Source organism: Melospiza georgiana, chromosome 2 (genome assembly GCF_028018845.1).
Source record: "Melospiza georgiana isolate bMelGeo1 chromosome 2, bMelGeo1.pri, whole genome shotgun sequence".
NCBI classification, from domain to species: domain Eukaryota; kingdom Metazoa; phylum Chordata; class Aves; order Passeriformes; family Passerellidae; genus Melospiza; species Melospiza georgiana.
In genome coordinates, this window is record NC_080431.1 from 62,114,575 (window position 1) to 62,132,160 (window position 17,586).

The 17,586-nt window shown below is 42.9% G+C and overlaps 1 protein-coding gene across 1 annotated transcript in view; it reads left to right on the forward strand.

Moving 5' to 3' along the window:
* Window positions 1-16,221, forward strand: part of ATP8A2 (ATPase phospholipid transporting 8A2) — a 314,236-nt gene extending 298,015 nt beyond the window's left edge. The window contains exons 36-37 of the mRNA XM_058045068.1: window positions 2,660-2,751; window positions 9,924-16,221. Coding sequence (XP_057901051.1) covers window positions 2,660-2,751; window positions 9,924-10,021 — 190 coding nt within the window. The 3' untranslated portion in view covers window positions 10,022-16,221. The remainder of the gene's footprint in view (window positions 1-2,659; window positions 2,752-9,923) is intronic.
* Window positions 16,222-17,586: the final 1,365 nt, after the last annotated feature.

Here is a 17,586-nt window from a genome sequence, read left to right on the forward strand (position 1 = left end):
ACAGTCCAATATCATTTCCCAAACGGGAAAATCAGATGTGACTTCAGTTTTGACCTTGTTGATTATAATTAGCAATATCAAAGATAGCATGGTTTTGGCATCCTTAGAGCTGCAATGTGTCGCTCCTATTCGAGGTCCCTTGACAGCAAGCTTTCCTCCACACACTGAATGCAGAAGCCTGAGGGGCTAAGCACTATTGGTCTGCACTTCATCTGTTGCTGCATGGTAGACAAGCAGATGAAGAATTTTTCCTTGTGAACTTTTCTGCTATGGTTAATTCCATTCTCAGTGTAAGAATTTTGTGGCAAATATTGCTTATTTGTCACTTACAACAGTATTTTTGATTGGTTTAAGTTTGATTGGTTTAAGTTTAAATCACCCTCCTACTGAGATAGAAAAGTGTCTTCCTACATGTTCTTTGCCTGCAGAACATGAACAAGTATTGCACTTCTGTCATTCACAGAACAGCAGTGTGTTTAGACAGTGTTTCCCTAAACTAACAAGTTACCCAGCAGTGTCCTGCAGTCAGCAGGAGGTTGTGCAGTACAGCATCACTGGTTTGCACATGGCAGTGGTAGTGGCTGGCTCTGCAGGCTGTCAACTTCCTAGGCAAGGAAGGTAAAAGGTTAGAAAGTCTCATGCCTTGCTTTGTGCCTTCCATTGCATCACCCTTACCTGGTGATTCTTAGTAGTATGTGTTTTCCCTCGTGCTGCCTGCTTGGAACAGGTGTAAACTTCTTTCTGTATGTGCTAGATTTTCTTACAGCCAGAAACTGATCTTGGTTTTTTTAATCACTTGGGTCCTCCAAGATTTTTAGAAGCTTTCATGCTGTAACCTTAGTTTTAATGGAAACCTGTGATCCTTTCTTCTTTGAACACATGTAGGTCTCCTGAGCCAAGAGTTGTTAGAGTTTGTTTGACAAACTCAGTTGGAATCAATACTTTGCTTCAAAATTTATTATCAACTTCTGTTTTATGTTGAGGGAATACTGCTGACTGCAGGCAGGGAGAGCAACCTGCCATACCCATTGCAGGTGTGATTCTGTGGTGCCAGAGGAAGGAGGGGAAGAGACCAAGTGTCTGAAAATGCTTGGAGTTTGTAAAGATTTTGAGGAGGAGTCCATAGGTTTTACAAGCTTCTAGTTCAGCTGTGTGAGCTTGGGGATCACAGGAAAATGAGAAGGATTCCACCCTGTCTTTTGTGGACACCTCATTATGCACTGAACAGTGGACTGTGAGCCTGGCTATTGCCCTAATGGACTATTAAGTGGAATATAAGCCTGCATGGCTGGATTACATATTACAGGCATCTCAGAGATTCTTCAGTTACTTTCCTGATTGAAGTTAGCAAACTGCTTCAGTGAAAGGGAGTTGTTTGTTTAAAGCTGTTGTTAGCATGTCGACAGCAGCAGCTGCGCTTGCTGGGATTTCCATTTCATACACCAAATGCATGTGAATCTGTAATCTAAACCAAGGAAGATACCAGCATTGGCATTCAGGTGTGTATCCATGTTTGCAGCATAATCAGTGCAATTGCTCCTTGTGAATAAAGATGTGAAAGAAAAAGCGGACTGGGAGAATGGAGACACAGTGTAAATGTGGGGCAAATGGGACAAAGGCACTGCAAGGAGCTGTACCAGCAAACAGATCCCTTCTATGCACTAGCTCCATCTCAGTGTTAGAAACAAGGGTGAGGAGGAATAAACAGGCCAATTGTGGAGAACTCTGAACCAAAGTAGACTCTAATACCTTTCTGAAAATAATCTGATACTGAAGTTACTTGAGGCTCCAGTGCAATGAGATTTGAAGGCCTATGTTATTTTAACACCCCATTGAACTTAGTGGGACTCATATACATAATTAAGTGCTTTGAAAGATCAGGATCTTAGTCATAATTTTTTAACTCTGGGCATCAAGTTCTTGATGAAGCAAATGTTGGTTTTTTATAAAAATCAAAGTGGAGAGTGCCTCTAACAATTCTTGTTGGTATGTTACACCTGTTGTAAGCGTACTGTGTTTTTTATCTTAAGTTGGTATTTTCTCTTTTTGTAAATTCAGCACTAATTTTTTCAGGCCTCTGACAAGAACTATGTAAACCAAAGAGCTTTTTGATAAAGGAAACTGGATAGAAAGTTTTCTTTCCATATGGGAGGTTGGTTAAAGTGAGAGCATTCTTTAGAAGGCAGAATTAACTATGGGTCCTACCTTTGGTTGCTTCAGGCCATTTTGCAGGTGTGATAGAAGCCTTCTACCTTGTGCTAAGCAACAATGCTTTGCTCCTTCTCTCTAAGGCAGTTTGTGTATGCTGTGATTCATGTGCATAATACTAAAAAGAAATCTTCTTAATGTTCCATATCACTCGATGTCAGACTTCTGATATGTTTCATAATAATTTAGAGGCATCACACATTCAGAAATCACAATTATGGTGATATTAGGGATGAATTGACCAAAAGTAGATTTATACAAAGTGTCCTTAGAAAGGAGGAGTTCTCTTCATAATGTGCAGTTTAAAGAGAGAGAAAATTCTTTTTCATGCTACAACCACCTTTAGCACTGACAAAGTCAAAACTGAGAAGTACCTTAAATACAGTTGACTTTTACCTTGAAATGATCTGGTTACTCACTGGTGTGTTTTCTCTCTTTCTGTCTCCCTTAGCGTGAACGAACGTGACCATTTGTTAAAAAGGCTCGGCAGGAAAACTCCTCCGAGCCTTTTCCGCGCTCATTCTGTCCAGCAAAGCGTGTCACGTAAGTAGCGGCTCACGTCCGCCTCTGTTTCACAGCCTAGCCCCGCGTCAGGGAAGCCAAGGGTGATTATTTTTTAATTAAATTGTAGGTAGAGATAATCTAACGCTGAGGCTGAGCTGCCAAGCGAGACACGTACATTTGGAAGTGGAATTAGTGTATCTGGCCCTAGGCAAGGGGAGCTCAGATGTGGTTAATTCCCTGGGATTCAATCACCAGGCCCAAATGATAGAATCCCAGTATGCAGGTTCTCTAAAGGTAGAATTCTGATAGTCTTAAGAATAGTCTAAAAATCAAAAACTCTGCGTAAAGTAAATATTGTGGTAGAGCTTAGCTTTAATAGAAATTATTTCTGTATGACATGTCACATTAGCTGTGGTTAGCTGAGAATACAGAGATGTTTCAGGGATGCCATTAGGGTTCTGTGGGTTGCTGTGAGGAAAGCCATGGCCTGCAGATCTGCTCCTCTCCCCCTTTGTCTGCTGCTGGGAGAAGAGAAGCAACATCACAACTGGCTACTACTGCTGCTTCAAATCAGTGGCCTTTCTTGTTGATGTATAAGTCATCCATGTATTTGTCTTCCTGTGTCTGCTGGACCTGATGGGCTTTTGTCAGTGTTTTAAAGGCTTCCACAGTATTTAAAATCATCTCTAGCAGCTCTGCAGGCCAGATGCACCAAAGGACCAAGCTGTCTTGAGGGACCAGGGAGTCCAGTCAGCCCTTTCTAGTCAGCAAATGCAGTCTGTCTTGTGATGAAACTGGTGGTATCAATAGGCTTATTTATTAAAGGAAGTAACTCCCGCATTGTGCAGTGCTGCTGCACACAGGGCACGGGGCAGACACTCAGGATTTGGGGTTTGTATTGCAATTGCAGTAGGAAGTGACACCCCTGACTGCCCAAGAATCACAGAGGAGTCAAATTTCATTGCTGGCTGTGTCTCCTTCTGTAGCAGAACTGTTACGACTCAGGTCATGGAGGCAGGGCTGGGGTAATACCTGAGGTATTCTTGTTTTCCATGGGAAATTTGACTAGAAGGGTGGGACAGTGATGGATCTGATAATGTTTGTCCTTGATGGAGCCATTGGAAGGCTGCCATCACTGTCAAGGGATCTGGGGTCTTTGGCAATCAATCCCACTATGTCTGGGAAGAGAGGTCAGTGAGCAGAGCACCCCTGTGGACCACATTTCTGCAAGGATTTAATCCTTTGTACAAAGGAGCCAGGGATGCTGATAGCAGCATGGCTTTGGGCATGCAAACATGCTCTGAGGAGATTCCAAAAGCAATGATTGGCAGAAGAAATCCATAAAATGCACAAATAAATGGCTGTCAAAATAGTCTGCTGTGCAGATTTAACCACAATCTGAAACCTGTGAAGCACTGCAGAAAGGAGCTATACCAGGGGGTAACTAGTCAGACTTAATATGTGCTTTTAGTCTCAAAGAACACATAATCAGGTTGTTAGTAGGCAAACAGCTATGGGGAAAGAAAAATGAGATCAAAATAAACCCTAATTTGGATAACCAGCTTCCCTATAAATGCAAATGATTAAGTGCTAAATGAGTCAGGCCATTCAGGACAGGTTACAATCAGCAATCTGTTTTTCACATGAACATAAATTTTAACTGTGAAGCTGTTAGGATGGAAAGATGATTTTTGTGATGTATCCATTACTTCTGTCATCTCTTGTCAAATATTATTTTCCAGTGTTGCATAGCTGCTATATGTACAAGGCCATGTAAAATCCAGGGAACATATATGCTGTTTTCACAACCCTGGATTGTACAACTGTTTACTAAATGCTAGAAATCTTCAAAGCAAAGAGTTGATGAATAGGGCAGTAGCCTTGACATGCCGGGCCAGTATCTTAAATCACACTACAAGCACTCTGTTTGAAGTCTTGAACTGTTCATGTGTTTCCACCAGGCCCTAAATTCCCAGGCTGTGAAGACCAAAAATTGCTTTTGTGACTTCAACTCAGAATCTGTTGCTTACATATAAAGGAGGAGAATGGTTTGTTTAGTTAGAGCTGACAAAAGCTTAAGCAAATGAATTGCCTTGGTCCCAACAAGGAGTGAAAATTGGGATTAAATTTGGTAGCACAGATTGTAAAGATGCAGTACTGGGTTGGAAATTACTTTATTTTTGACAGCAATCATTTCCAAATATTTTGGGAGGAAGCAATGCCTAAACAGCTTTGTTTCCAGTTATATGGAAAGGAAAAAAACCTCACAGGGAGTTTCTGGGCTACTACTGGTGGTCAATGGTGGGAGCAAAGACCTTACTGAGGTAAGGCTACACGGCTCTGTACAAGAGGCAGAAGCTCCCTGTGTGTTTCCTTGGCTCTCTGTTGGTGAGCCAGCCCTTTTCCAAAAGCATTGGCACAGCACAAGACCTTAAGGCATGGCATGTGTCAGGGGTGCTCCCATACAGCACCAGGCTCTTGTGGGTCCAGCCCCCAAAGTGGGCAACAGAGCCTCACAGCCAGTGCCATGGCAGTGCCATGTGGGAGTGCCAGCCAGGATTAGTCTCTCAAGCACCTCCTCTCATTAAAGAAACTGGCTCAGAGTGGCTGCCTTGGAGACTAGCCCTGTCCATTTGGAAGGAATGTCCTTAAAGTAAAACCTTCATGGCTCTTTTTCTTGCTCTTTGTTTTTGTGTTTCTGAATTGTGTAGACCTGCCAGAAGCATGAAGGAAATTTTCTGCTGACTGTAGTGTCAAAGATCACGTGGTTCCTTTCTGGGACATTTGTGAAAACTTAAAAAAAAAAAAAAGGAAATGTGAAGCTCCTGACTTTAGTGGAAGAGTTGCATATGGTTGTCAAGCCCAGGTGCTAAAATAAAACCATCTCAGTGAAATCTTGTAGGCAGTGCTGACAACACTGCTCCCCAGGCTATGTTCACCTCCTGATGAAGGTGCCTGGTGAAATTGGTCCTTAGCTGTTGCCATCTGCTTTCTGAAACCTCTTAAGAATGAGCAGGAGGTTTTCCCCAGGTCTCCATCCAGGTTCTTGTCTTTTTTACTGCTGTGACTTTGTGAGAGCAGCACCTCTCCTTTGGACAAACTGTAGATATAAAAGATGGCTCTTGACCTCCCCTTTCTCCCTGCATGACTGACCTGTATCACCTGTGCCCCCAGAGGATGGGAAGGGTACCCTCCATCCATAAGGAAAGTTCCACAGCATCCTTCTAGGGTGGTTTCCCTCCTGTAATGCCCCTGCTGGTGTTCAGTTATCATTTGTTTCAATGTGCTCTTTAAAAATAGAGCTGAGTCTGCTCCCATTAAGCAGGGCTTTGGCAGAGCTCCCTCTGAAACGCCAACAGCCATGCCTGAGCGAGGATTACTGCACTTGGCCCAGGCTTCCTATGCTAGCCAAGAAAATCCTTCTTCCTTTGACAGAATATGGTGATTTCATAGAGTAAATCTGAATGCAGAGCATATGGCTTGCACCTTATTAATCAGTGGAGAAAAAGCACCTGTCATCTGAGGTTCGTTTCACAGTATGGGGGCTGACAAATAATAAATAATAATAATGTGTTCATGCTGAGGGCTCTAATCCCACCATTTATTCTCCACTAGCAGACACCTTCTTCCTTTCACTTTTCTGCTAGTGCATTTTTATTTGAAAAACAACAGGGGAGCTACTTGAGATGCTTTTTAAACTTTTTTTTCCCTCTTCTCTTTCTTGTCTTTGAAATAGTATATACATTCTGTATTTTTTCCAAGCTACATGTTTGTTGACTGTTAAGTGGAGTTGCAATACTTTAATATCAATTTTGGGGAAAGAAATAGGAATAATTGGTTTAGAATTTGATGCTGTGGCATCTGACTCTTATTTTTACTTGCAAATATCAGTAAGTTGGTATCTGAGACTAAAGAGATGGGACCATTTGTCAGGAATTCCTCTTGGGTCCTTAAGAAAACACAGGCATGGTTTATCAGAAGAGAAATTATTTACTTCAGTAAGCATTAGTCAAACTGTTCAAGATTTTAGGCAGCTTTCCCTTTCCCAGATTAAATAGAAGATGGTTGCTGAGTCAAAGCTGAGTTAGCATTCACTTTTTAACTGGTAAACATGCACTGTGACATCACAGCAAATCTCCTTAAAGACTGCAAAACCAAATGTTTCGCCTGAGACAGAATTTGGTTGGTCAAGTGATACCACAGTGTTGATTTTCATTATGTCAGAGTTTTGCTGTCCAAGAAGCAATATTTCCTAAAAGAGATTTAAAAACTAAAAGGTCTCTCACATCTCCTCAATCTCCTAAAAGTTTTAGTGGATTTGAATCTGGGCATTTTTCTGCAAAGGCAAACAAAAAAGATGCATTTTATAGTTTGGACAGTACTAAACCGTAATGCCACTGTAGTAGGAACTAGTGAAATGCTGCAGCAGGTGTGAGTTCTGATGGGCTGCCAGTGACAAGTGCCCTCTTGCTGGCTGGCCTAAACAAATCCTGGGGCAGACAATTTGGGTGTGTCAGAGGAGAGTGCAAGGAATAGAAGGCCTCTGAAATAAATCCCTGAAGTGACAAAACCTGTAAGCAGTTCTTCCATGAGGAGATCTTCTGGAATAAAGAGAGCCCTGTGGACACTCTCTGGTCCTGGTCTTGGAAGCTGTTGTCATGAGATGCTGTTGAGCTTGCACAGCGTTGCCGTCTGTGTTGGAGGCACGCCCATCGAGATGGTTGCTGTAGCCCAGCGTTGCACAGACCAGAACAGACATTGCAGTGAACAGAAAAAGGGTGTTAAATGAGAGACCTAACGGAGACTAGATTCACATCTACTCATAGAATATCAAAGCTTTAAGAAAACCCAACAGGATGCTTTTAAAATTCAGTAGATTGTCTGATATCTGGTACCAGTGAAACCTTAGATTTGATGAGAATGTGAATCTCTTTGTAACAAATGAGCCCTATTGACAGATATTCAAAAGTGCCACTTTCCTCCATAAATAGAAAGTCTCAGAGTATAAAGGTCCTTCCTTCTGTGAGGGTGAGTGGGTTGTGCCCAGAAAGCCCCAAAGAAATGTGCTCTTTCCTTGGGCTGCTGCAGGACAGCTGAACAATAAGGGCCTTGTTCCCAAGGCAAGCTCATAGGTGTGGTTTTAAAACTGGAGTTGGGGGAAAAGTTCAAACTTCCGGAAAGTTCCCATGTAACTGACAGATGGAAACTTTCATTGTTTTGGATGGGGTCGGCAAGCAGTGGAAATGTAGAGCTGCTTGGGGAGTGTGGATGCTTTTGCAGCATTTTGATTCCACAAGGCACAGTCAGCTGCCTAAACAGCTTGAAGTTCAATTTTAATTGTAATGTGAATAGAAAAATGTAATATGAACTCATCTTCCTGTATAGAGATCTACAGGAAAAGTCTTACATGAGCTGCCAAATGTTGAGCTTCGGCTGAGGAGCTTGGGGGTCACAGCCTTTCCCATGACATACACACAGAACCCTTGCTGCTGATAGTCTAGGATGGATGAGGGACATGAACATTTAAGGATACCCCTGGTATTCTTGTCACAGATCATCTTAGCCTGAAATTTCTTGCTGTATTAAGGTGTTTCCTATTGATGTGACAGCACTGAACAGGTTCCTTTGACTGACTTTTGCATTGGTATTGCGGAGTGGTTGGGCTGCCTGGCTGTCTGCAGGCCTGTGGCAGCACTGGGAATAAGCAGGTCATGGGAAGATGACACCCAGGACTACTGGCTTGTGTGGTCAGTGCTGGATTTGCAGTGGTTATGGCAGTTGAAGACTCCGTTACGCTGGATGATCTCATGGATAAGTAAATATGGCAAAGCCACCTCGATGCAAATCAGGCAATGGCACATGGGCTTCAGTCTTCTAGGGATTAAGCTTGTGGTCTTTGACCAAGTTGACTTATCCATGGAAAATTTAGCCAAAAATGCTAACAGGATGCTGGCCCTTGACATGGAACAAACCCAGTGGAGGTGTTTGTTTAAGTGTGAATCTACCCTTTTTTAAATGAAAGCCCGTCTTGTACATCGTACTTCCTTTGCAATGATCCAGGATGGATACACTTTTTTCCAAAAGGCTGTTTGCACTTCATGAATGTATTCTGTGAACCTTCAGCTACAGGCAGGAAAAACGAACCTGTGCCTCTGTAGCAGTATGTATATTGGCATGGAACTGCTCAGGGAAAATGAAATGGGATGCTGGGATGATTGGTCGTATAATCAAATCAAGGTTCCTGCTGCCCTGCAATCACTTCCATGAGGAATATGTGATTGAAGCAATGTATTTCTTTTTGAATCCCCTCCACTTACTGGCTAAGATTTCCTGCTGTGCTTGTGACTCGGGGTGTCAAAAAATCTCCTGTCCTTTGCTATAGTGTTCCATTCAGAACTTTCTATAAGGCCACGTCTGCAAGTCTGTCTGCTGTTTCATCATGTTTGCCCATTAGCTATTTGTGACTGTTTTACCAGCATTGTGGTGTTCTGCAGATGCTATCAATAAATGTCACTTGCCTGTCCACAATACTTTAAAAGAAATCAGGCACGTAGTTATTTTCATCTTAGTAGTTTCTAGGGAGACCACAGGATTGTGCTAGCCAGCAGGATTAACCAAATAGACACCTCCAGAACATGTTTTCTCTATGCAAAATATAAGTGACTGGCTGAGAGAATCAAAAGTTTCACAGCGTCATTCATCAGATTCCACTTGAAAAATTATTCAAAAAAATAATCCTGAGGGGAGTAAAGAGGAAGATGTGAGAAAAATCTGGTTGTGGGCTAGACATTCCCACCTTTCTCCAGAGAAACTGCTGGTATCAAGCAGGCTTCAGAGGAGACAAGCTGAAAGGCAAATCTATCTTTCTCTTAAGTCTTTAGAGAAGCTCTGCCACTGTGGGAGTACTGTGGGAGTGTGTTCAAATCAATTTGTAGCTTATTAGGTTGACTCAGAGGGCCTTGGTGGCTGTGTGCACTGTCCTGGCCTGGGGAGGGGAGCAGAGGGACAGGGCAGGCAGCAGACACCCTTTCTGTGCCGCATGGGCAATGCAGTGAGCAGCTCTGACCATCAGAAGCACAGCACAGAAATTAAGGTTGCAGTGGTCTCAATCACATAACTTCAGTGATGCCTAAAACTGTTTCTAAAAGAGGTCTGTGCTCTTGAGCTCAACTCCAGTGACTGATTTCTTTTTCCTTCTTCTGCTTTTTCAGATGGGTATGCATTTTCTCAAGAAGAACACGGTGTTGTTTCCCAGTCACAAGTCGTTCGATCCTACGATACAACCAAAAGGAGATCAGAAATAGAATAAATTATTCTTTACTTGATGGGTGGTGGGAATAATGGGATTTGGATCAATGCATCCACTGTTAACACATTCATGACTAGGTTTGGCAGCAGCAGCCAAAACACCAGAGAACTCATTTCTGTGGCCTTAGCCAACAAGTTTCTGTATTCTCCCTGCAAACCTTGAGTGCGTATTGTGGGGGGGAAATCATTGTTTGACTTCAGTCGCAAAGCTCTGCCTAAAGTTTTGTTTATGTTGTTATGAAGCATTTGACTGTGCTATGTGAGGTGTGAAATTAAAAACAATGTTTTACCACTATTTAAAACATCGACATAAGGTTGTTCTGGGGGAAAAGTAGAAAATTTATGTTCCATGAGAAATCAGCCTTTGCTTAATTGGAACGGGGTGCTGAGATTTCCTGTTTTGTTACACACAGACCAAGTGCACACGACTGCATGCAGACTTTACTCCTTCTTGTATTCACTGTTAATTAATTTGGCTGAAATTTTCAACAGACCATTTGGTGTAAAAATTTTTGATTGCAACACAGTTTGTAGCTAAAAATGCTTATTTGCCTTCTTATGACAGAATAACACAAGATAGCAATCAATTACTTAGACTATTTGCCCTCTTACAGGATTTATTAGGGTTCTATCTTAGCTTTCTGAAACCCAAATAATAGCTTACTCACACAGCCAGGATGTGGAAGTCAGAGCTTGGCAGAGCAGCTGTCTTGAGTGCATGGCATTGTACACCAAGATGAACTCAACTAGGTGCCTCCTCATAACGCTTCGTGATGTATTTGGGTGTGCACTTCAAGTGTAGCCTGGGACTTCCCTCCATGACCCCATTCCCAGTTTAATAGTAGAATAAAACAGTGAGAATTTCAATTTATAGGTACCATCTGGTCAGATGCACATGTGCATAGGAGGCTGATAGTGTAACCCTAAGGAAGCCTTCCCCATGCCAGGTAAGAGAGGTTTGCAGAGGAGGGCAGGAGGGGATTACACACGTGCGTGCACACACATGGACACACACAGAGCTGGCCATTGTGAAGAGGAGACCTGCTGTTTGTTTGTTCAGCCAAACCAGTCCCTCTTCTAGATCTGATCCATCAACAGGCTTCCCAAAACACCCAGACCCATGAGCCCTGGAAGGAATGCTGGCACCATGGCCTTGCTGTGCCACTGGGACAGGCGTGCTGCTGCATAGATTGGGATTTTGAAGAAAAAAAAAAAAAAGGTAAAAACTGGGGCATAAGTTAAAGCTGAAAGAGCTCTTAGAAAGCTTGTGCTGTCCTCCAGACAAGTTCTATTAATTTTAGTCACCAAGCCATGTTTCTGAACAGTATAAAGTAAATACTGCTGTGTTTAAGCCAGGCTTTGTGGTTAATGTATATACTACATCTGTGTATTTAAAAGTTGGCGTTGTTTTTTGCCCTATTGACCATCATCCAGAGGTTTTTATTGATTTAAAACTATCTGAAAGCAATTTGAATATGAATGTTTATGTTTAGCAAAGGAGAGGGAAGTTCCAGCCTGGCCTACTGGTTTAATCTTCCTTAAGGATTGCGAGTAAATGCCAGCGCTCAAGTGCTATAATTCAATTTCCAGTGCCACCTCAGAAGTTCAGAGCCCCCTTCTCTTTTAGAAAAGGCAAGTTTTGCTCCTGCAGCACCAGTCAGGATTGCTCTTGGATTAGGCTGATGTCACAGAGGGAAAAGTCATCACCTTCTTTTTGCAGTGCTAATGAGACAATTATGCAATAAGGAAAATGTGCAAATAATTTTGCCATAGGCATGAATGTCAAGGGGCCAAGTGTGGATGTATGTATTTTCTGGGAGAGGAATTTTGTTTAAAGGCACAAATACTAGTGCTGAGAATAAATAAGGGGAGAGCAAACCTGATCCCAGGAGTTTTTAAATCTTAATGCTGATATAACCTGTTAAACACTTCCTTTTATTTAGAAACCAAATCTGTTTAGGAAATGTGTGGTGTAAGCCTCTCCTCAAAACTGCTAATTGTTTCTTCCTTTTGTAAAAACACAAGGAAAATTAACTTCCCACCAAGGCAAAATGAGATCAGCTTAGTCTTTGTACTCTAAGCTACACACCAAACATTGGCATGTAAACAATTTGGAGGCTTTCAATGACGCTGCAGAAAAAAAACTTTTAAAAGCCTTAGGATAATGAAGAATGGCAAGTAAATGTGTTAAGCAGAGAATAGAAGGGGTCCTGGAGTTTCCTCTGTTCTTAACTTAGGGCAACAAAATTTTGCAGAGCGTAATGAAAGATGCTGGGGAGGAGCAGCTGTCATCTGATGTGATTTATTTTATTAGTGCAGACTATGGGCTGTATCATTTTGACCTCCCTGTAAATTGAGGTCAGTGTGTGTCACAAACAAAAACCTTCCCTAGAGTGAATGGTGGTTTAGACTGAGCTACGTGTGTTGGTTGTCAGCTCAATGGGAATTGCACATGGGATTTGTCACAGGGTTATACAGTATGTGACACTGGGGCTGGCGGGTCAGACTTTATCATCACTGTATGGCCTTAATCTCTAGCTGAGTTAATTCTCTAGAACCCACCCAGGTCAAGACCTGGCATTCTTCTTGTTCTTTGGAGTCATTACAGGAATTAATGTATTGTAATGTGCCGCAGACTGGGTGTTGGAGTTGCTTGTCTTGATGAGCAATGATGAGGTGCATTCGAGTGCTGTGTTAGCAGAAGGAGAATGACAGCTGCTCTGCATCAACAGAATTCCTTGTTCATTAGGGCAAATGCACGGAGCAGTAACAGCAGCCTTTGAAAGTGCTGTGTGAAAATGTGATCGACTTGACAGGGTATCGGAGCAGAAGGAATGGGCCATTTCTGCGTGACTGTCCAGACTTAACTACCCAGCCTTGATCAGAAAAGGCCTTCCTGAGCTGCTCTCTGCACTGACCAAAAGGAGATGGGTTTGGATATTCAGATGGAGGCGGTGATTTTCCTGAATTACAGTTGGCTCTGTTGCTGCTTTTTATAGCACCATAATCGCAGCTTGCATAGAAGCTGCTGCTCCTTTAATGATTGCCTAGTAGCAATTTAAAGCTGGGGAGCGGGAGCCCGAGCTGCTCTGAGCGCTGCTGAGGAGGCTGTTGACATTTTCTTCTCCTTGACAGGGCTTCAGGTCTTGCTGTAGGGAGCTAGAATGGGAAGTCAGTAATAACTTGTCAAGGAGAAATGGCAAATAACCAATAAAAGTATCTGGGTCAAACTAAGCTGCTAATATACATAAAAATGTGTGTAAGTTAACATGAACTCTATGGGCTGTAAATTAAGATAACAGTCAAGCCTCGCTAATCTGCAGTTTACTAGACTACACACCCCATAGTGCATGGCCAAAACTGCGCAGTCTCTTCCCTTACTTCAGCCAGCAGCTCACAGCAGATGCTGCAGGGAAGTCTCTCTTACCAAGATTACATTATTTTTTACAGCATGTACTGGAGTATGTTCGCTGGGAGACAGTCATAATAATAAAGTTGTAAATAAAGCAGAGAGAGCTTTATTTATGTGAATATGTGAAATGTGAGGACGTGGTCAGTGGCTACACAGGGTGCAACTTGGCTCTCTATGGACAGCCCTAGAGGTGCACAGTCCTTACACTGTCCCTGTCCTGCAGTTTGCCCTTTGGGCTAACTCACTAAATCTTCTGTTTTCACATTGCCTGCAGTCATCAGTGAAGGCTAGTGATACTCTATTTACATTCTCCCTTGGTTTTATAACTAATGACTTAATTTATTCTTCAAATGCTTCGAGGAGTGTACTTCTCACAGCTCAGGTTTGAAGCAGAGCAGGCATTGAATGCGTGCTTGGCCCTGAGAAGCACCTTCAGTTTATCAGATTTCTCATTAGTGTTAAGCACTGGGGTTATTTTACCTTTGTTTTGAATCATCACACAGTATCAATGCCTTAAACTTCAATCAGGTTCAGGAGAGCTCTTTGTGTCCTGTTGAGTCTAACAAGAAGTGGTGAGGGTATGAAATACCTGAGGGGTTGGAGAGGAGAATTTGGCTATGGTGTACATGGGTAGCAGTCTGCATCTAAAATATGGCACTGACCATGCATGTTCCTCAGCCTCCAGACAGTTGGACCCCTTCTGTCCTGTCAGGAAGGATTCTTACACTCACCTCTTCCCAGTATCCTGTAGACACCCAAGAGAGGCTTCACTGCCTTTCAGCATCTGTGACCAGAGCTTTATGTCCAGAGAAGGCCAGGGATAGGTCAGTACAATAGGTGACAACAAAATAAATCCATATGGGTACCTTTTCCATATGTAACAGTAAGATTAATGGAGGCTTTGAGCTTTGTTGGCAAATGAAAACCAGAAAGTGCCCTGCACTGCTTGGCCACACAAGTGAATCCCAAAGGTGATCGCTTCTCAGTGACCTGCAGGAAACTTAGACAGCCTGAGTTTATCTGGCCAGGAATGTGCTTTTGGATGGGCTGTCCGGAGAGGTGAAGGGAAACAAAATAGATTGGCCAAGACCAGTGCTGCTGTTAGAGGTTAGTGAGGGGAGGGATTCCTCCGGCATCCGTGAAGAGCTGTGATAAAGCTGATTTCTTTGGTTCCTTCCTGTGGCTCTGGGAAGGAAGCAGAGCTGAGTTGAGAATTTGTGAAGCACTGTTACCTCCTGGAACTGAGTTTTTCTGGTACCAAGCTGAGTCCTGAACTTAGAATGAATCCCTGCCAGAAGTGTTCCTTGTTTAGCATGCTTTGGCTCTAGCAGGTTGTTTCCTGGGTTATGAAGATTGCTAAATTATTTACTGGTTCCTCTTTCCCTCGTGGACTCACCAGAACTAAGCACTGGAATTATTTCAGTCCTGGGTGACAACCCCTTATGGAGAGTTAGTGGGGTTTCTGCTCAGGTGTTGCTCCTGGGCAGGTTCCTGTCTCTCAAGCCGGTACAAGGGGCTCATTAATCTCTGGATATCTTTGTGATAGTGTGTGAAACCCAGAGGTTGTTTCATTTGCATTCATGGCCTGCTTGTGTGTGGTGTGGACAGAAGGTAAAGTGGCTGAGTACTGGTGTTTATCCAAAGCCTTCCTTTACATATGAAGAAGGTGAGATAAGTTCTCCTTAAATCTGCCACAAGAGGTCCGTTCTCGTTCAGCCTCTTGGTAGCCTCTAAAGAGAAACAGAAGTTAGTAAATTACAAATTCTGTGTGGGCAATCTCAGCTCTGGGCAATCACTCAGAAGTCTAACAATGAAGAAAAGTGTTAATATATTGCCAAACTGTCACTGTGCGTAGCTGGAAGGTCAGCACCCTTGTAATTATGGAGCAATGAAGCCAAGGGAAAAAGCCAACATTAACAGAAAGACATGATTGTTTTAAATTCTAACTACCTTACTGGGTGGTTTTCCTGCGAAGATGTTCCAGATGTCGTCTTGGCATAAATTAATCAATTTCAAAACATCTGCTGGGTTTCTTAGAAAACATGGAGTTTACCAGACAGTGATTGTGCTCTCCTCTGCCCTTCTGGTTGATATGTTGATTCAGAAGAGGAATAAGAGTACTTGCTGTTCTTACCATCAAGAGTTCATAGACTGCAAAGTTGCTCAAAGTTGTTGCTCAACTCTTTTTTTTTTTTTTTTTTTAAAGGGCTCCAGTTATAAAGTAGTGAGGCAGCCAAGCCCTCTGGGACTGTGTACATGTGTGTGCTGGAAGAGATGTTTAACTTGAAAACCTCCCCCTGTCCCTCCTCCTGCCCCCAAAGTGCAGCCCATTGCACAGGGAGGTCAAATATTCAGGGTCTTGAGTGACAGGATTTTTAACAGCATCTTTTTCATCAGCGAGCCAAGTCATGTGCCCGCTTGTCTGTCATATCTGTACTCGAATTGCTTAAATATTGTTTCAGATGGGGACGTTTCAATCTGGATATGCAGAGAGGAGTGATGCTGTGGGGGGATGTTTAATTGGCTCCCAGCAGAGCAGCAGTGGTGTGTGGGTTTTTTCCTCTAGAAGTGTTACCATTTTCAGGTCCTATTAATGTCCTCTGGTAGTTTAAATACAGCATTGCATTACAGTGGAGTTTGTTTCCCTCTCAGACTGAATACAAATGAAGGTCACTTACTTGTATTTTTAGAAGGTTCAGAAAACTTAGACAATTTGTAGCTTTGAACAGCATTGTTGACTGTTGTATGTCTGCACAAAAATATTTCCAATAAACCTTTTATTAAAGCAATCCAGCAGACCGAGGCTTGTTTGTTTTATCCCCCCACAAGCTTTGCAGCAAGAGTTCAGTGTTAAATACATTTGAGAGTTAGTCTGCAAAGCTGTTGAATGGATTATTTCTATTTTTTCACGGCCTTTTGGGTGTGTTTTAAGGGCCTGCTCATTAGAGCAAGGCTTGAGTTCCTTTAATAGGTCTCAAATCAGGCCACAAATGCAAGGCTGATATGGCAAAATAAGAATGGTGCTGATGAGCTGACAGCAGATACTGGTATTTGAATAGTGTCTTCAGGGGGAAAACTATCTTTTTATACAAGCTAGGTGGAGAGAGATTCTTCTACAAATGATACACTTGATCTCACCAAGGCTTCACCAAAATAAAGCTTAGAAGTCTTTTGTCTCAATTAGGTAATGTAGACACAACAGGGGAAAATTAAGCCCTAAAAACCTTCCCTTTCCTCCTTACTTGCAGCTAAATTTGCAATTTTAACACGGGCCCTTCAGGCTCTGAGTGTGAGGGGGAGCATAGCGCAGCGAGGCATGAGGTGAGACCATGGCAGCCGCTCTGCTCCGGAGCACAGGGCCAGGCTCTCTCCTGCCTCTGCCTGCTCAGCAATGCCACATCTCTCTGCTGCTGCTGCTGCTGCTCAGCTGACGCTGCCGAGCTCGCTGGTGTGGCCAGACCTGGAGAAGTGACCCTGGAGCTCCCTGGCCTCGAGCAGGAAGCACCACACAAGGCTCTCGTGTCCCTGGTAGCGCTGCACCCGTATGCGCCGGGGGATGCCCAGCACTGACTCAGGAATGGGACTCAAGTTATGGCTGAAGTTACATTTGCAGAAAAGGTTGGCCTTACTTGATTTTTGGTGGCCATGGGGAACATGCACTGTCAGATCCTTATAGAAAATGAAAGGGTTTGAGCTTTAACAAAGAGATCCCTTTGTCCAAATATTAATAGATACTGGAATTAAACAGATTTTATCAGGAACAAGGTGCATATTTATATATAGTTTGGCTAAAATTTTTCCCCCTTAGGGTGCTATAACTTGAGGAATAGGATTTTTCCTAATAGATTGCTGACAGAACCACTTTTAAAAGTGGTTTTTTTTACAACAAATTATTTCTGGATTTTGTATTTAAAATTATGGAACAGAAAGAAGGTGTAAGCCAAATCTCCCATCTTCCCTTAACAAGTCATTGCTTGACTACATTTCAAAACATTTTCATCCCAAAAGCCAGACCAGTATCTGCTTTTCCTTTGCAGGGAAAAGAGAGTGATGAACTTGTGTATCCCTGTTTTGCTGGAGTAAATGCCTGCTCCTTCGCTGGGCCTCCATAGCTGCAGCCCAGCCTGCAAGCATGTAGCAGCAGGAACTGTGCT